Source organism: Parasteatoda tepidariorum, chromosome 7 (assembly GCF_043381705.1).
Source record: "Parasteatoda tepidariorum isolate YZ-2023 chromosome 7, CAS_Ptep_4.0, whole genome shotgun sequence".
Lineage (NCBI taxonomy): Eukaryota > Metazoa > Arthropoda > Arachnida > Araneae > Theridiidae > Parasteatoda > Parasteatoda tepidariorum.
The window spans coordinates 44,610,403-44,627,887 of record NC_092210.1 but is presented as its reverse complement, the minus strand read 5'-3'; the positions used below and the strand labels follow the sequence as shown (position 1 = coordinate 44,627,887).

Here is a 17,485-nt window from a genome sequence, read left to right as displayed (position 1 = left end):
AAAATACCATGAAGCACTACAAGGGCGTCATAGTACTTTTTTTCTTTCTTTTTTTTTTTTGGAGGAAAAAAATTAAATGATAAAAAATTTCTTTATTTGTGAATTAATTCGTTTCTTCGAAGAAGTGACGATGGCTATTTCGTCATTTTGACGAAATTTTTGCTCGGAGCATATACAAGGAAATGATTTTATCAAAAACGAAGAAGGTTTCGTGATATTTAAATATCCATTTTTACAGTGTTCTTAGAAGACTTCGATTTATTTAAGGCCACACGGCCTTCTTCAGAAAAATAATTTTGAGAACTGCAATGCTAAATCATTTTTTATTATGATAGGGCATCCTATCTACTCTATAAAATTTTATTTTGATAATAAAAAAAAATCAGTTTGACAAGCCATTATTTAAAAATATCAAAAAATTAGTATTGATCACTTTTTCAAATTACTTACATTTTAAGCAAATTTTTGTACAAATTTAAAAATCCAATTCTTTTTTTAAATCCTAAGAAATGTTTTTGTAACGTTAAGTTTCAAAATAAAAGTATAAAAAAACATAGTTCCATAAATGCATGAAAATTTTAAAAATAATAATTTTAATTTTATTAAAAAAATTCCTAGATGTCATACAAAACTCCTTACAAGCTTCTAAAGCACATATATATGAAAGTATCAACAAAACATTCCAGAACTCTATCTTTAGCAGAAAAAGAAACATTAAGAAATCGAAAACACTGATAACGACAAAAATTGAAGGCCTTAAAAAGGGACTTTTCTTTTCAATATAAAAAATCAAATAAGATATCAAAAACTCCATAGCATCGAACGTAAAACAAATATCAGGTAGACTAGTAATGAAAGTTGAAGTTAATAACTGATCTATCTAAGGAATATATTTTTATAAAAATATTTTTAAAACTAGTTTTAAAAATGCTTCAGAAAGGAAACGCCACTGAAATGTCAAATTTGGAGACGGCCTCCACTCGTAAAATTTCAATTATCTTCGAAACTACTTGAATTTTAGAACCAAAATTAGAAGGTAATTTTTTATACCGTAAATTACCAAAAAAAGAAAAAAAAATGCCATAAGTCTTAAGGATAGATAGGAAGCTCAATCATAATAACTGCTTTCAATGGTGCCTTCTACAGATTAACTGCCAACAAAACAACAATGTATAATAATAATAATGATTTTGAGGAATAATGTCTTTTAGTCATGTGGCATTTTTATTTTAGTTATTGGCTCAATGGCTTTAGAACATCACTTGAGATTTTTGACAAAAAGTCGCAAGTCCTCAATGTGACTTTTAATTTTTGAGGTGAGATTGAATCTGCAAAATGGGCTTTCCACAACTTTTAGACTATTTTTGCCTTGTGCGCAAAACCCAGGTCTTGATAAAATGCCTGATAAATGCCTGCTTGATAAATGACTTCAAATTTTGTTCTCATTGTAATAAAAAATTTCGACCCACGAACTAAAATCTAATTTCCGTAGATAATCGCTTTGTAAAGACTTACAAATTCGTATTTGAGAAACAAACTCTTCAAGACACGCAAACAAGCACAAACATTTCAAACGCAGATGCAAAGAAAATATGACTTACTATCAATCAAAATAAAACTAAAATATTGAAAAATAATCCTAATAATTAAATGACATGTTCTAAGAAAATAACAAACTAGAGGAGGTAAGCAGTTTTACGTATCTAGGAAGTATAATTAACAACAGAGAAGGAACTGATGAAGATATACTAAATAGATTGAACTAAGTCCGATCAATCCAAATAGCCGAATTTGGCGATCAAGCCAAATAGTACTTGCGCTATTCTAATAAATTCTGAAAGAACAAAACAAAACAAATCCAGCAAAAATTAGAATTTTCAATACTAATGTTAAATCTGCCCTACTCTATGGATCAGAGACTTGCCTCTGCAGTAAAAATAACAAGAAAAAACTTCAAGAATTTATTAACAACAGTTTAAAAGGAATCTTAAGTATCAAGTGGTTCCATAAAACTTGCAGCGCAAAAATCCTTATAGAAACAAAACAGAAACCAATTGAACTAGAAATTTAAAAACGTAAATGGAAATGGATTGGTGATGCTCTACGTAAACTTGAGAACCTTAAAGTAAAAGAAGTTCTTGATTGGAACCCTCGGGGCAAAAGAAAAAGAGGAAGATCATTCCTATCGTTGGCAATGTCTGCTATTCGGCGAAATGAATGTCTGAGCCATTAAAACGGTTTTAAGTTCAAAATTTCAGTCATTCTCGTCACATTTATGTCATTGATAGCTTTTCAGGACGATTATAAGTGAAATGAAAACAATAAGAAAGTCTTGATGGAACGAGGCAAAATATATGAATAAAGTGAGGTGGAGAACTATAATAATAGTCCTATGCTTCAATTCGGAATGAAGAGGAATATTTATGTATATGTATGTAAAAAACAATGACAACTAAAATTTCAATAATATCCATTGTTTAATGTATAGGACAGCACTCGGTACAATTTTATCTACTCAAAAATAATATTTTAAAATCTAATTCTGCTTGTAAGTCTTTACAAAGAGATTATCTACGGAAATTAGATTTTAGTTCATTGGCGAAATTTTTAATTACAATGCGAAATTATGAGAAAAGTAAGAAATTCCTTTGAAGTAACCATTATGACATTTAAATATCTACTTATTTGAGTCCAGTGGATTTTGTTTCATGATCAAACTGCTCATAAATACACTGTAAAAACATCCAATAAAATGCAAACGAAAAATGTTAAAATAATTATTATTTTATTAAATAATTAGAAATATTAAGGAAGTAAGTTAAGTTTAATTAACTGAATTTTTTAAAAAAATATTTCATGACATTAAAGGGTTTCTAAGATACATATTTTGAAGTAAAAATAGCATTTTTTGCCGTTATTGAATCTCAGGAGATGTTCAACAAAATACCGATTCGTTGAATATCTATTTTTTCATCTCTATATTTACTAATTTATAATTGCTCCAGAACTGTTTTATGCTGTGTTTTTGTTTCAATTTCATCTAACATAAAAATTGCAAGTTGTTTGGGAACAGGAGAATATTTATGAATCCCTTAAATGAATTATAAAAAGTACTAATTGCACGAAAAGTACAAATTTATTCAGAAATGTTACATTATTTTTAATTATATTAGTATAGAGTTTATATTACCAATCCAAAATTTTAAAAGTTGTAATTTATGGGAATCAGTTCTGTGATTGGAGGAAAGTAAAAATTTATCCACCCACGTATTCTTTTTTCTTTCTTTTATATTAACTAAGTATAGCAACAATATTAACTAAGCAAAAGTATTCGTTTTTTCGAACCACGTATTTAATTTTTAAAAACTTTTATTGGCGTTTTCATCAATGATTTATGTTATTGTATGCTGAATGAATAAATAAAATGTTCAAAAAAATTATATTTTTATAGTCATTATATCAAGAGACATTCTTTGCCAGTGCATTCAATGTTAATTCTGAAAATCGCAAATTAAAATACGTTTGTGATTTAATTTTTTAGCATTTAAAAAGTTACTCCAATGCCGCATTATCTGAATTTATGAAACTTTGCTGAAATTGGGGAAACTTTTTTTAAAAATCAACTAACTGACGATTTCAAAAACGTTTAATATCTTTTAAAATATTTAAGATATTCAACCAGATTTTTTTTCTTTATTGCAGGATGGTATGTATTTACAGTTAGAAATTTCATGGCTTTGCTTCAAGTTTAAACTGTGGCTTTTTTATTTTATTTATTTATTTATTTATTTATTTATTTTATTTTTGGCTAAAGAGATTTAAGCAAACACTGGTAAAGATTTTTGCTCTTAAATGTGCAATTTTAAATAATTTTATCTTATTTCATAATGATTTTTTATTATTCAATTTAGCTACAACACCTTTCTGTTTATACGTGGCATTTTTATTTTATTTATTTATTTTCTTTTTGGCTAAAGAGATTTAAACAAAAACTGGTAAAGATTTTTGCTCTTAAATGTGCAATTTTAAATAATTCTATCTTATTTCATAACGATTTTTTATCATTCAATTTAGCTACCACACCTTTCTGTTTATACGTGGCTTTTTTATTTTATTTATTTATTTATTTATTTATTTTCTTTTTGGCTAAAGAGATTTAAACAAAAACTGGTAAGGATTTTTGCTTTTAAATGAGCAATTTTAAATGATTTTATCATCTCTTATAATGATTTTTTATCATTCAATTTAGCTACCACACCTTTCTGGTGCCTATTAGATATCGTTCCAATAAAGAATGAGAAGCATGAAAATGTTCTTTTTCTCGTGTCTACGAAGGATGTGACTAAGAACAAAATGGCAGAAATGGAGTTGGACGATGAGGGCGAGGATAATGGTTTGAATACTTTTTGTCTATCAAAATCATTAAAAAAACTAAAACTAAACTGCATTGAAATTTAAATTTATCCAAATAAAACTACTCAAAGTAGATAAATTCGAACTAAAGAGAAACAAATAAAGCTTTAACATGTTGAGCACTGCGTCAGCCATCTGTGGCTGACACTAGACTTTCCTTTTAGGCCGCGTAAACCACCGGTGTCTGACACTGAAATTACATTTAGGCTGCGTCAACCACCGGTGGCTGACACTGAAATTACATTTAGGCAGTGTCAACCACCGGTGGCTGACACTTAAATTACATTTAGGCTGAGTCAACCACCGATGGCTGACACTGAAATTACATTTAGGCTGCGTCTGCCACCGCTTGCTCTGACACTGACCATTCACATAGGCCGCGAAAAACAGCTGACTGACAGCGTATAACATGATATAGAACTATAAAATTTACTCTTTTAAGGAATTGCAGAAAATTTATTCAAAATTTACTTAAAGAAGTTATTTTATCGATTAAGAGTTCTATTATAGATTGGGGGTGCCATACATATTCAGAGATGCCAACTTGCTCGGGACAGCAAATATATATTTTAAAGTGGTAGTTTATGTGATTCTTGGTTTAATAAATTCAATTTAGTAGATTTTTATCCACCACTATTTCAACATAATTCGTAGGCTTATGTTATTCACCACTTTTGTCAGTTATGTCATGCTAAACCTTCTAAAAAAATAGCAAAATCCGTCTAATATTTGCAAATTTAGTTTGTAGTTATTTACCGTGGCCAGATGAGCAAGCCATGTAAAAATAGCGAGGCATTCAGCGTGTTAAATATGAAAAAAAATTGTAAAAGCTAATATAACTTTAGTCCTGTTAAACATATCTTTATTTCATCCATTTCATCTAGTACCGTTGAATTTTTCTTTATTCAACCAAGATTTTTATTCGATTTTTTTTAATTTTGTTCGAACATTCCTAAATATCAGCATTGTTTTCACCATATTTTCTACCATTTCTTCCCTAACTATTTATGTATCTCATTATATCAAGCATTCTTATTTTCATCTAATATTCTTAATTTTTTTTTTAAATTTCGAAGTTACTTCCTTTTAAATTTTGAGTATGCTTCTCAGGTTCTTATACTGTCATAGTTCAATTGCATGAATAATTGTTTGTCATGTTTAAAAAAAATTTGCATTGATAATTTTTGGCATTTACTAAATTTAAAACAATCAAACTTTCTGTTTTAATCATGAACTATAATATTTACGGACAATCTATTCTGACGTCATCACATCACTTCTCTTGTGTTCCTGTCATATTTTTGCCTACTTCTGTGAGATTATATCATGAATGATGAATATATTTATAGCATGAACGAATGAATTATTTACCTGTGTGCTTAATTTTAAAATTGTGTTTTTCTTGCTACATTTCAATGAAAATTATTGAAAAAAGATAGAATTCCATGAATTTATTTAGAATTATTCTCATATCGTGCATTTTTCTGGAGAAAAGGACATTTCTAATCAATTTTAAATCATTTATCTACTATTTTAGTTCGATTATTTGTAAAAGATGTTTCTGTCATATTTTTTCCTATTTATTTAATTTGTCATATGATTCATTTTAATATTAAAAAAAGAAAAGGAAAAATCCACATTAATAATACTTTTCGAAATTTATTCTTTATTCAAAAAGTATAAATGGTGCACGTCATCCATATAAATAAGCATTTCATTCAACTTTGAAATAAATTTAAGAACAATGAAAATTATTGGAAATTTAAATCATAATTTGTTTTACAAAATGTACTTATGTCTTCGTTAACAAACTACGTCTTCAAAGAATTTCCATCTAAGCATTTTGTGGAAATAAAAAAAATAATCAAACGATTGCAAACAGCTTCATAAATTCCATGAAAAAAATAATAAAAAAAAACAATAAACTCAATTTTTTTGTAATTAATAGTTAAGCTTTTCAGCGAAACGTGGCGCTGAGACCGTTCGCATCCCATTGGGAAGAAAACTATCTCTTTTTATATGCTTCAGCATTAGAGTAAAAACTCTTTATATATTCCTGTGTGGTTTTAAATAAGAAATAAAAGTTTATTTTTATGGTAATAGCAACATCCCAGTTTAATAAAAGCTCTTACATGCAAGTTTTTTGTGGAATTTTTCAGCTTTTTGTTTAACTATTTCCAACAAACAACAAAATCAACTGAAAGTTTTGATGATATATTTTTGCAAAGTCTAAGCTTCCTTATATTTTTTAAGCTATTAACTCTAATAGGCTTTTAATTGCCATTCTAGCCCGTTTAAAAAAAACACAAAGATGAATTTTTTTAACTTCTTGGTTAAAAAAAGGCATTTCTTTTCTTTCGAAGGAACTTCTAAAACACAAAAAATATAGTTCACATATTATTTATGTTAATCTAATATTTGCGATAAGTATTTATTTAGATGTATTTCCTGAAATATAACTATCCCTCAATTCCACAACGTGACGCATTTGTTTTACTTTTATAATTTTAAAGTGTAGACATAGCACAAAAGGTGGCAAACTTTAAATAAACGTAATAAAAAAGAAAAGAGTTCAATTTTAAAGCCTTACAAGTTACCAAATAATTTTTTGCTAAATTTCCTTTTCTTATGTTGGAAGTTACAGTATTTTGTAAGAGTTCGGATTTCTGTTTTTTATCATCCTCAATAAACAGATTTTGTTATTTCTTTTATCTCATAATCTTATATAAGAGGCATAGATGTCAATTTGTGGTGTTTAAAAAAATTTCTTTCCTAAGCCCCATTTTTCCAGTTATTTCTTATCTTATTTTTTTATTTATACTTCAACCGCATCTTTTTTTTAAGAGAAAAAATTTTTGAAATACTCAATTTATTTGATAATCTAATTTAAAACCAGCATTTTCTTAACCAGTACTAACAAAGGAGGTACCTACACGATGCGCAATTTATTCTTATTTATTTATTTATAGTTGCACATACATATGCAGATTTATGAGCTTAATACAAAGTAAAGCTTAGAAGCCGTTGCCAAGTTGAAGAACAGATAGATAGCACAAGTTAGAGTTGCTTATCACGTAAGGTGATTTATAAACCCTGATTTGAGGACAAATCAGAGGATTGTCCTCGAAAAACTTTACGATTTAAAACACCCATACATTTATGGAAAATATTAACTTATACACACGCGCATGCAACAACAAAAAAAAATTTTAAATTCATAAACAATATCATGTCCAGAAACATGTTCATCACACTTGATTTCATCACTAAGCAGTTTTGAAATATAATATGATATTCTGCTTTTGAAATCATGTATAATGAATGAGTACCTACCTGATCAATGAGAACTGTTAGAATTAATTTAAGACAAATATGACGTTTTCATCTGTTTGTCTTGCACTATGCTTTAGCTTTGCGTTTGTGTTCTCGGTAAGACAAAATTACCTTACTTAAAAAAGTGATTTTTTTTTACATTTCACTGCCTATGTTTTCGGAGAAAATTTAAGACATTTGAGAAAACGTGTTAAAAATTTGAATAGTTTTCTGTCCTTAAAGTTTTTGAATGTTTTTGAGGATAACCGATGAAATTCAAGAACTGTCTTTAAGATTTGTGGACGTTTGGCCACCTTAACACCACATAGAAACATCCAGAGTTCCGTTTCCATTCCAACTCGCTGCCTCCACGCACATTTAGTGTAACATTGAGATGACTCGGCCAGAGTGTCTTCGCTGTTTATACAAAACAGCTGAAATTTTATAATCAGTTTAGTTTTACTCCTCTGACAATCGAATTAATGAGTCAAAATATTTGTTGGTGTATGGTAATTATTAAGTGCGAGTCTATAATGTGGTATATTTTAATTTCCAAAAAAATTAAAAATTATCTTAGATTATATTTTTAAAAAAAAACAACTATGAAAGTTTCTTATTGTATTCAAAACTGCTTGGCAAAATATCTTAATTTATTTATTAATTTACTTTTTTTTTCTGAAAAGTTCTAAAAACAATTTTCAGATCTTCAAACAGATTTGTTGTAAACAGATCTATGAAATTGTTGCACTTTATAAAAAGTTTTATCCGATTAAATGCTTTAAAAAACACCATCACAAAATATTGCTACACCTTTAGCAGTTTTAATAGTTTAACTCTAAATAAAGAAAAGACGCTTTTATTTTAAATATCGTATTTTGTCCTACATTCAACACATTGCAAGGTAAACTAATGATATACTGAAACATTCTCCCAAATTTTCGTGTTTGCAACTATAAAAACTAGCAGTAGTTTTACTGCTTGTAATTTAGACATTTAGAAGACGTAAACCTGATAAGTTTTACACATTTATTAGTTGAATTTAAATTGAAACGAACCAAATTAAAATTTAGTGTCTATTACATAATAACTAAACAAAAGTTAAATATTTATTGAACTTAGTTTAGTTCCGTCGTAAAGTACTTTTTTACATGATTTGCAACTACGCTGAAACCCCTTACCACCAGGTATGATGATGAAAAAGCAATAAAAAAATTATTCACGGTAAGCGTTGTATCTTTTTCTTATGTGCTCTTTCCGCCCAGTTTCTCTTGCATTGCAACATCTGTTTCTTCCAGCTAAAGAGATCACATGTTGCAATTTACCGTAAAAAATATTAATATATTTAAATTATAATAATTCACCCAAAAACTAAGTCATGACCTGATTAAGGCTACACGGTACCCTTTTTTAAAAAAATTTTTTAAGGCCTGTAATATTAAAAGTAATAATAGATTTTCATTTGTATTATATTATTAAACTGATTTTCAAAAAGAAAAGGGAAATCGACAAACCACAATTTAAAAAATTTAAATTTTTTTAAAAAATTCAAGATTTTTTTAAATTTTTATAACTTTTTTAATTTTCAAAATTTTTCAGTTATTTTAAATAATATAAATATCTTAGATTATTAGGAACAAAAGTTAGTATGGATTTGATGCTCTGATACTTAGTTGAATCTTAATTATTTTTATCGTTACTAAACACGTGGAAAACCCGAAAATTCTAAAAACTCCAACTTCAAATTTTTATTAAAAAAAATGTATACATCTCACACTGAAATCCATACTAACTTTTGGTCTGTATATACATAAAAGTTTCTACAAAAAATTTCAAGGCTTTATCTTTAAAGGGAAAAAAGCCTTAGGGAATCGAAAACAGTGGCATCAACAAAAAAGAAAGTCTGAGAAAATGACATTTAAAGTAAAGAGAACCATAAAACCAAAACTAAAAATGCTTGTACAGTCCTACTTTCTTAATATATTATAAACAAACTTATTGCTGGTCCAAAAACACTAATTTACTTGAATATTAATAGTATTATATTTTTTCACATTTAAAATTTATATGTAACCTGTATCGGCTAAAATACACGTAACATTGGTTTAGACAAACAAAGCAATAGGATTAAAGAAATAGCTAGCATAATTATATAAATATTCAGTCAATCAAGTATAACAAATATTCTGTTACGAATGTATTTATAAATTAAAAAATATTAGTCTTAAAAAAGACTTTTTATAAATAAAAATTTAGTAAAAACACAACTTTAGAACGCATCCATCAAACACCGAACATAAATAAACAACAATGCTTCTAGAAGTGAAAGTGAAATTTGATAACTTTTGGAGAAAGTGAAAATTAATAATCATCGAAATAAAATAAGTCTTTTTTTGAAAAAAAAAGTTTTAAAATTAGATTTAAAAGAAAACGAAACTAACCACGCCCCCTCGCTTGTCAAATTGTGAGTCTGACACAACTCGGAAAAATCCTAATATCTCTAAAACTAATTAGATCTCAGATGCAAAATTTTTCAACTTGCTTCCCAACCACATTAGCCACCCAAAAATGCAAAAATATTTTTTTGCATATTTTTGCGAATTTTAGGGTACTGTGTAGCCTTAAATGAGATCCCATATCACAAATCCCCAATTTTTTTATGGGGGGATGGTACATAGACCTTATGCGGGTCTTGGGGTCAACTCCAGACCACTCTTTGGTTATTTAAGATTTAAAGGAGAGAGAATAATGTATGCAAAAGTTTTTCTCTTATCTACAATTCTTTTTCCAGTTACAAAGTCAATTTTCACTGCATTTGTGTGTAAAATAAAACAAAATTAATGGAGCAAAAATAAAGATACAGAAATGGAGTTACTATAGTTTTGGTTCTATAAACAGAAACCTTTCTTGATGTTTGAACACAAAATCCTTCACGCTTTTTTGAGTTTAGACATTGAGGAAGGTTCTTGTTTATGGAACCGAAACTATAGTATGTCCTTTTCTGTTCCTTTATTTGTGCTTTACTCACGTTGCTCTTTTTTATCCCTAATGGATCTCCCGTGTAAGCCTCCTCTTTTTCTCACAGCGTAACACACACATAAAAAAATTCTTTCTTTCAATACAAAATAGTAATACTGTTTTGTATGTACTTTATTGAATATAAAACTGTAAAATATTTTATTTACTTCATTTATAACGGTTTAAAATACTTTAAAAGTGAAAAATAAATGGATCATGAACTTGTGTGATGCATAAACAAATGTTATACTTTCCGGGCTAACCTGAACGCTTTTAATCGTGAAACAATGAGTCATAATTTAATAAGAACAATAAAAAACAGCAATGTAATTGATGAATATTTCTTTGCAGAAACAGAGAATCACTTGGATATCGAAGGATGTTTGCCCAGCAACCACTATCAGAGAAGAAGATCAAGAGCTGTTCTTTATCAGCTCTCAGGGCACTACAAGCAAGACAAAATTAAATCCAAGCTTAAGCTAAACAATGTAAGAATTAGAACAAAAATAATTCCATGCTTATATTTTATTTTTATTCTACAAACAAAATCTGAATGCTTAACTACTAAATGTTTGAAATGAGTATCTATTGAAAAAATTTTCCTATTATGATTTCTCGCGCATTCGGAACTTAGTCTTATTTTTGACAAATTTTCATGAAAAGATTTCAAATGTTCAACATATCGCACCTATGTAATAATGACGTTAGAAAGAATAATTAACGCAACGTGTAATTTAATTAGTTACTTATTTAATACACTTTAGACACCTTCAAAACTCAATATAGATTTAAATTGAAGTTCATAACTTTTTTGAGCGTGCAATGATTAGGGAAACCGAAATATTAAAATCTAAGCGTTGAAACTAATATATGAAAAAAATGTCACATGGCAATAAAAATAGTTCTAAAACAAACCATCGCTTTTTTATATCGATCTTTTCAACCGTCTTTTTATGAAAATTCTTGGTAAAAATATGAATAAATATCGTTGAAAGGTGTCTGCAATTATTGTACATTTGAACACAAACAACAATGATCTATAGATTAAGATCATAATCGTAATTCGATTATCGTAAATTTGAAATTAAATCAAATTTTGAAAAACTAAATAAATCAACAAATGTAATACTTAGACAAAATCGAGAGATAGGTTTACGATAACATAGTGTAATCAGTAATGTATAGTAATTGTCACATTTTAGTTGTTCTACTTATAAGTGACCCTTAATATTGGTTTGAGTGTACCATAACTATATGGTATAAGGTTTGCCCAAATGAAAAGTGAAAAAGTTGAATGAATAGAATACCTTTATTGGAAATGAAAATAAATCGCCATGAGTGTTGTAACTCAGATCCCATCGTTTAGATAGCATGTCTATACCTTTTCTGTAGAAAGATTGTGGTTGATTCTGGTGAAAGTCCTGTATAGCTTCCTACACTTCGTCGTTCGAATGAAAACGTGTCTCCTGTTAATGCTCTTTTAAGTGACCCAAAGATGTAGAAGCCACAGGGTGACAAATCTGGATCGTTCGCGAGATGTTCCAACACTTCCTAACGGAAATTTTGAAAAGTTGTCTGAGTTTCACAGGACATGTGAGAGCGGGCATTGCATGTAGAAGAATCACTTGTTGTGTAAGAAAGCCTGGCCCTTTGCTTTTGATCGCTTTTCGTAGTTTTGTCAGAGAATTAAATCATTGTGTTAAATTGACAGTATCCCCTAGGGGCAGGAAATCCATCGTTGTTGTCATCTGGATGCATTCTTTTATAGCACGGCTTTACTTTCAATTTCCTCATCCACGAACAACTTTCACTGTTGAAGGCCACATGCAGTGCACACCTCTTTCCGCCCTATATATCCGTCTTCAGAAGAGGGGCTAGTCATTCTGGAGCAATCCCACGCATGCACTTTTTATTTGAATAAACCTTATATTTACATAAGTCGCTAAAAATCTATTTATAAGTCTGTTTATTCAACCCACTTGAGCATATTTACTATAATTATTAAAACCACTTGTTATGGACATATATCTCTAAATGTTTCTGTACATGTGCTGAGAGCATTCCGGTAGCGCAATCGAGAAGATATCGCTCACTCCATCGGTGAAAATCCGAGTGTGAGTTCGATCCTTGCAGAAAACTATAAATCCGGAGTGCGCACAGCAAGCTCCACGTTAAAATTGCTGTGGCTGAAAGTCCTCAAATTGGTTGTAAAATAAAAGTTTGGAGACCGGGGCTACCAGCTCGAGTTCTGCCCATGTCACCTTACGTCGCAGTTTAAAATTAAGTAGCATTATTACCATGGCTGTTAAAAGATAGATTACTGAAAAATGGGGCTAAGTTCATGGCCACGGTTGAGTGGAGTGAGCTATACGCAGGGTTTGTCCAAAAACGTAAATTCGCAGATTTTGCAATGCGGTGGATGCATGCTGCAATGTGCTCAATTATCAACATTCATCCAGAGAATAACTACAGTCGTTTCCGTTTCTCATGAAGCACTCATACAGCGAGTTTCGTGTGAAGCTTGGCTGTCCAAGGTGAGAATTTTTCTATCTTACGTGGACTTGGTTGATAGCGGTCAATCAAAATGCAAAGACAAACGGAGACTGAAGGCTCTGAAAAAGTCAGTGGTGAAGCCCGATGAAAAGCTAATAAATGGGATGAGCATGACAGAAATCTTGAACTTAAAACCATTTTAATGGCGCAGGCATTCATTTCGCCAAATAGGAGACTTTTCAATCGATAGGAAAACTTCATAAAAATGTGATGGATACCGCTGAGCACTGCTGGTGTGGCTCCTGAAATGTTGTGTTTTCGAACTTGAAAACACCCATGAAAAGACATGGTGCCGGAACAATAGATTGAGTAAAAGACTTTCACATCAAGGCTCTATGAGACATTCTAGAAAAAAGCCTACCACAACATCTTCGATTCCTAAAAACCTCTTTAAACTATGTATCGCCCAAGAGGAACCGATTTTATAACATTTTAATGTGTTTCTTAGATTCATTAATATTGATAAATATAAATGTTTTTAATCCGACTCAATAGCTATTACTTTTTGGATAACCCCCGTACCTCCCTATATGCTATATTAATCTATAACAGCCAAAATATAAATAAATGATTATTTGCCTTTCTCTTCAACAGCAATGAATCATTTGTCTTTTAATCATATTAAAATATTAATTTATTTTTTAGGGCTTAGGAAGCAAAGTTAACTGCAATAAATCAATTTTTAAAAATGTATTATATTATAAAATTTTTACTCCAACCGGTACTCTCTCAATATTCAAATAATGAGAAAATTAATTAAAATAAATTTCCCTTAATTGAAAAGTTTCTAAAAAATGTTTAATGAAGTTATTTGGATTTTTAACACCCAGAATGAATTTATCGTATATTAAAACTACGTTGATGGAAAAAAGAATATTGCATTATGTAGTTTACTTGAAGCTATCCGTTTCGACAATTTTAAAAGGTAGGATTAACAAGCATATAATACGTCACAATATACTCAAGTATTAGAAAGGTTGATATCCTTACATGCTCAAAAGTTTTTTTAGCCTCTTCTAATTTAAAGTAAAGATGCAAATCCTGAGACAGAATTTTCAAATTACATTATCTAAGATAAACAGCTAGATTATACTTTAAAAATGGTATTTTGCGTAATATCCTTCTTTTTAATTAAAATTTTTGTTACATATTATTACTTGTTTTACATGCATTTATATAATAACTGTTGTAAGATTCGTATTTCACAAATTCAATTTCGTTTGTCCATTTTTCACTTTTATAAAATATAGTGTTTGCATACTTTTAATGCAATCATAGGGACTCAATATTTATCTATTCAATAGACTCAATGTTGAATTGAGCTTACATGAAAAATTTAGCAAACATAACAAAACGCATTTTTGTTGGGGCAACAATGTAATATTGAAAATTGAATAATGTGGCATGCCGGCCAGGTGACCGAGCGGTCAGCGTGCTTGACTGTGACGCTAGTGGCAGCGGGTTCAAATCCCGCTCAGGGCATGGATGTTTCCCTCTCTGTGTGTTGTTCTCTGTTGTGTGATGTGTGAATGTGACCCATCCTATTAATGGGTATCTGCGGCAATGTGGCGTGGGTAATGTTGCTCGCCTCTGTGACTTTGGTTCACAGGTGCCCACTGGGTAACGTTAAATTAGCAACACTTCCGGCATCTTTCGAAGTGAAGAACGAAAGTTTACTGCCTGCCGTTAAAAAAAGAGTTTGGCATTACATTAGTACTTACTTTAGCTGGAGAAACTTGCTGGTTGAACACGTGCTATTTCTTATATAGGTAGACGTGTACTATTTTTTAGAGCTCCACACACTCATTTACACACACGATTCGATATCTTACGACAATCTTAGCACCTCAAATATCATACATTAAGAACCTACTAACTATAAAATTGCATCTAATAATTCGTTCCTCTGGCTGTTTGAGGAATATTGTATACCACTAAAACAAGTGCTTATGATCGGTTAAAATACTGACAAACAGCATTAATCGTGAGCTATCAAAATGTACAAGTACGAATCAGTAACCCGAACCAAAACTCATACTTTTCAAATGGCTATTTAACATTCATTTAATTTGCAAACATTCACATGACTCAGCTGAAATACCTCTTTTCTTTCAAACTTTGAAACAATTATTTCTTTTTAACTTATTTCTTTTTCTTGCGTGTTATTTTTATGTCTTAACAGAAAGGTTTTGTACAATTTAGCAATGTCAATAAGATCAATGTGTTAACCAATTAATGCTCGTTTTTTTATATCAATGTAATGTAAGAAGTAACCATTCATTAATGTTCAAACTAACTTCACTAATGTTCAAACTATTTTCCAGTTAATTCTAAAAAAATCACAATTCCATGATCACAATGGACACATTTTGTTTCTTCAGGATGAAAAGTAAGGATGAAACAAGTATGCATTTAATTTTTATGCCTTTGAAAACAGAACTAGAATTCTTTTTTTTTATCTGCTGTTGTCCTTTTAATATACATATATTTTTTTACATTTCAAAATTAATAGTAACCATTTAAGACTTGTGAAATTATTGTTTGTTTGTTAATTATTTGAATAAAAAGGAATTTTTTGGGAAAGTTTTCAGAAAAAATTGGAAATAGCAACTACTCAATTGATGTGGAATTTTGTGTTAGACATTCTTTTGTATAAAATTTTTTATTTTAAAGAAATTAGTTTTTTTTCTTTTCTTTTTTTCTTTGTTATTCCTAAAATCTCAAAGGCCAACATTTTCGAGCTGCAAGACCAAAGCTCACTAAATAAGGAAAAACAAACTTTTAATCCTTTCATTTAGAAGTAAACTAAAAGGATTATTACAATTTTCAGCTTCCCACAGTTTTTATAACTAATTATACTAAACTACAACTATGCTTCCAAAAAATGTCTCGAAAGGATCTTGCTATTGGGGCGGAAAAGTGAATATCTTTCTTAATTCTCAGAAATCTTAAAATTAAAAAAGCTATTCTTTTTTAAAAATTCTCTGCTCCTTAAGTAATATTCTCTTTTTATAATTTTTTTTTATCTTCCATTCCGGTTAAGCAATCTTAAGTTAAATGAGGCATCATTTAAATAGTTCAGAAAATGAGTAAGTAAAATTATGCATGCGTGTATATTTTTTAAATGCTTTTTCTGACACACAATTTAATGAACAACATCTTCTTAATCAACATAATTTTTGTGTCTTAAGTAATTGATACAAAAAAATACAAATTTATAAATTGCTTTTCTTTTTTTAAATTATTTTCCATCAGAAAAATGATTTATATTCGAATTTTATGTCGGACATGGTGATATAAAAATGCATATCTCTTTGATTTCAATCTAAATGGCTAGAAGGCTTAACCTTAAATATGCTGATTAATTGGTGCAGAAAATATTTAAAGTTAAAAAATTCGATACTGAAACGTACTTTCTCTGAATAAATCTGCCTTTTTTTACAGTTTTGAATTTTTCATTCTCGATGTATTTAATTTTATAACTGAATTGAACAGCCAACACGATTCGGGCCAACATGACGACTGACGTTGTTCAACTCCGTAACCTTGTAATTTCGAACCCAACTCAAAAGACAAGGGACTCAAAGGACCTGTTTAAAATAAGGAACTTCCCCAGACATTCGTCTGGACCTGTGGCGGTGACTATGGTAACGATTTGACTATTTCAAGTAGGGGTGCGGGGTCACTGTTTTGGAGTGGTTTCGACTCGGAAAACCAAGAAAGGGAATATCTTTCTTCTGTCTATTGTGTTAGTCCTAGAGTGAAGCTACCCTCCCTAAAATGGGCCATTCTTGTTTCCATAGCACCAGGCGACTTCAGACTTTGTGGCGGGAGGAGTTCTAAGCTTAGACAAACTATACCTTAGACCTATTGTAATCACTTACACTGCCATAGTCAGAAATGAATTCATTATAGTGGATTGTAAAGCTAGGCCACATCACACTCAGCTAGTGAAAATTTTCCTTTTCAACGAAGAAATTCTTGAAATGAATTCAATCATTCTTTCAAATGCGCGCTTAGCAGAACATGCTTGGAGCATTTTACTCAAAAGAGCAGCTAATCGCTTATCACACCCAGAATCAATTCTGCTGGAATGTTCTCTTCTTGAGAAGGGGAGTGGAGAATACTCCAGTCCCTCATTGGTTCTATGCCTCCTAGGTATGCGATATTGCTTTCGATGAGGAGAAACCAC

General features: G+C 29.9%; 1 protein-coding gene across 2 annotated transcripts in view; it reads left to right on the top strand.

The window, feature by feature from the left end:
* Positions 1 to 17,485, top strand: part of LOC107452271 (Eag-like K[+] channel) — a 249,174-nt gene that overhangs the window by 197,161 nt on the left and 34,528 nt on the right. For both annotated transcript variants that reach the window (XM_016068630.3, XM_071183358.1), the window contains 2 exons: positions 4,250 to 4,393; positions 11,092 to 11,228. In XM_016068630.3, the coding sequence (XP_015924116.1) occupies positions 4,250 to 4,393; positions 11,092 to 11,228 (281 nt within the window). The remainder of the gene's footprint in view (positions 1 to 4,249; positions 4,394 to 11,091; positions 11,229 to 17,485) is intronic.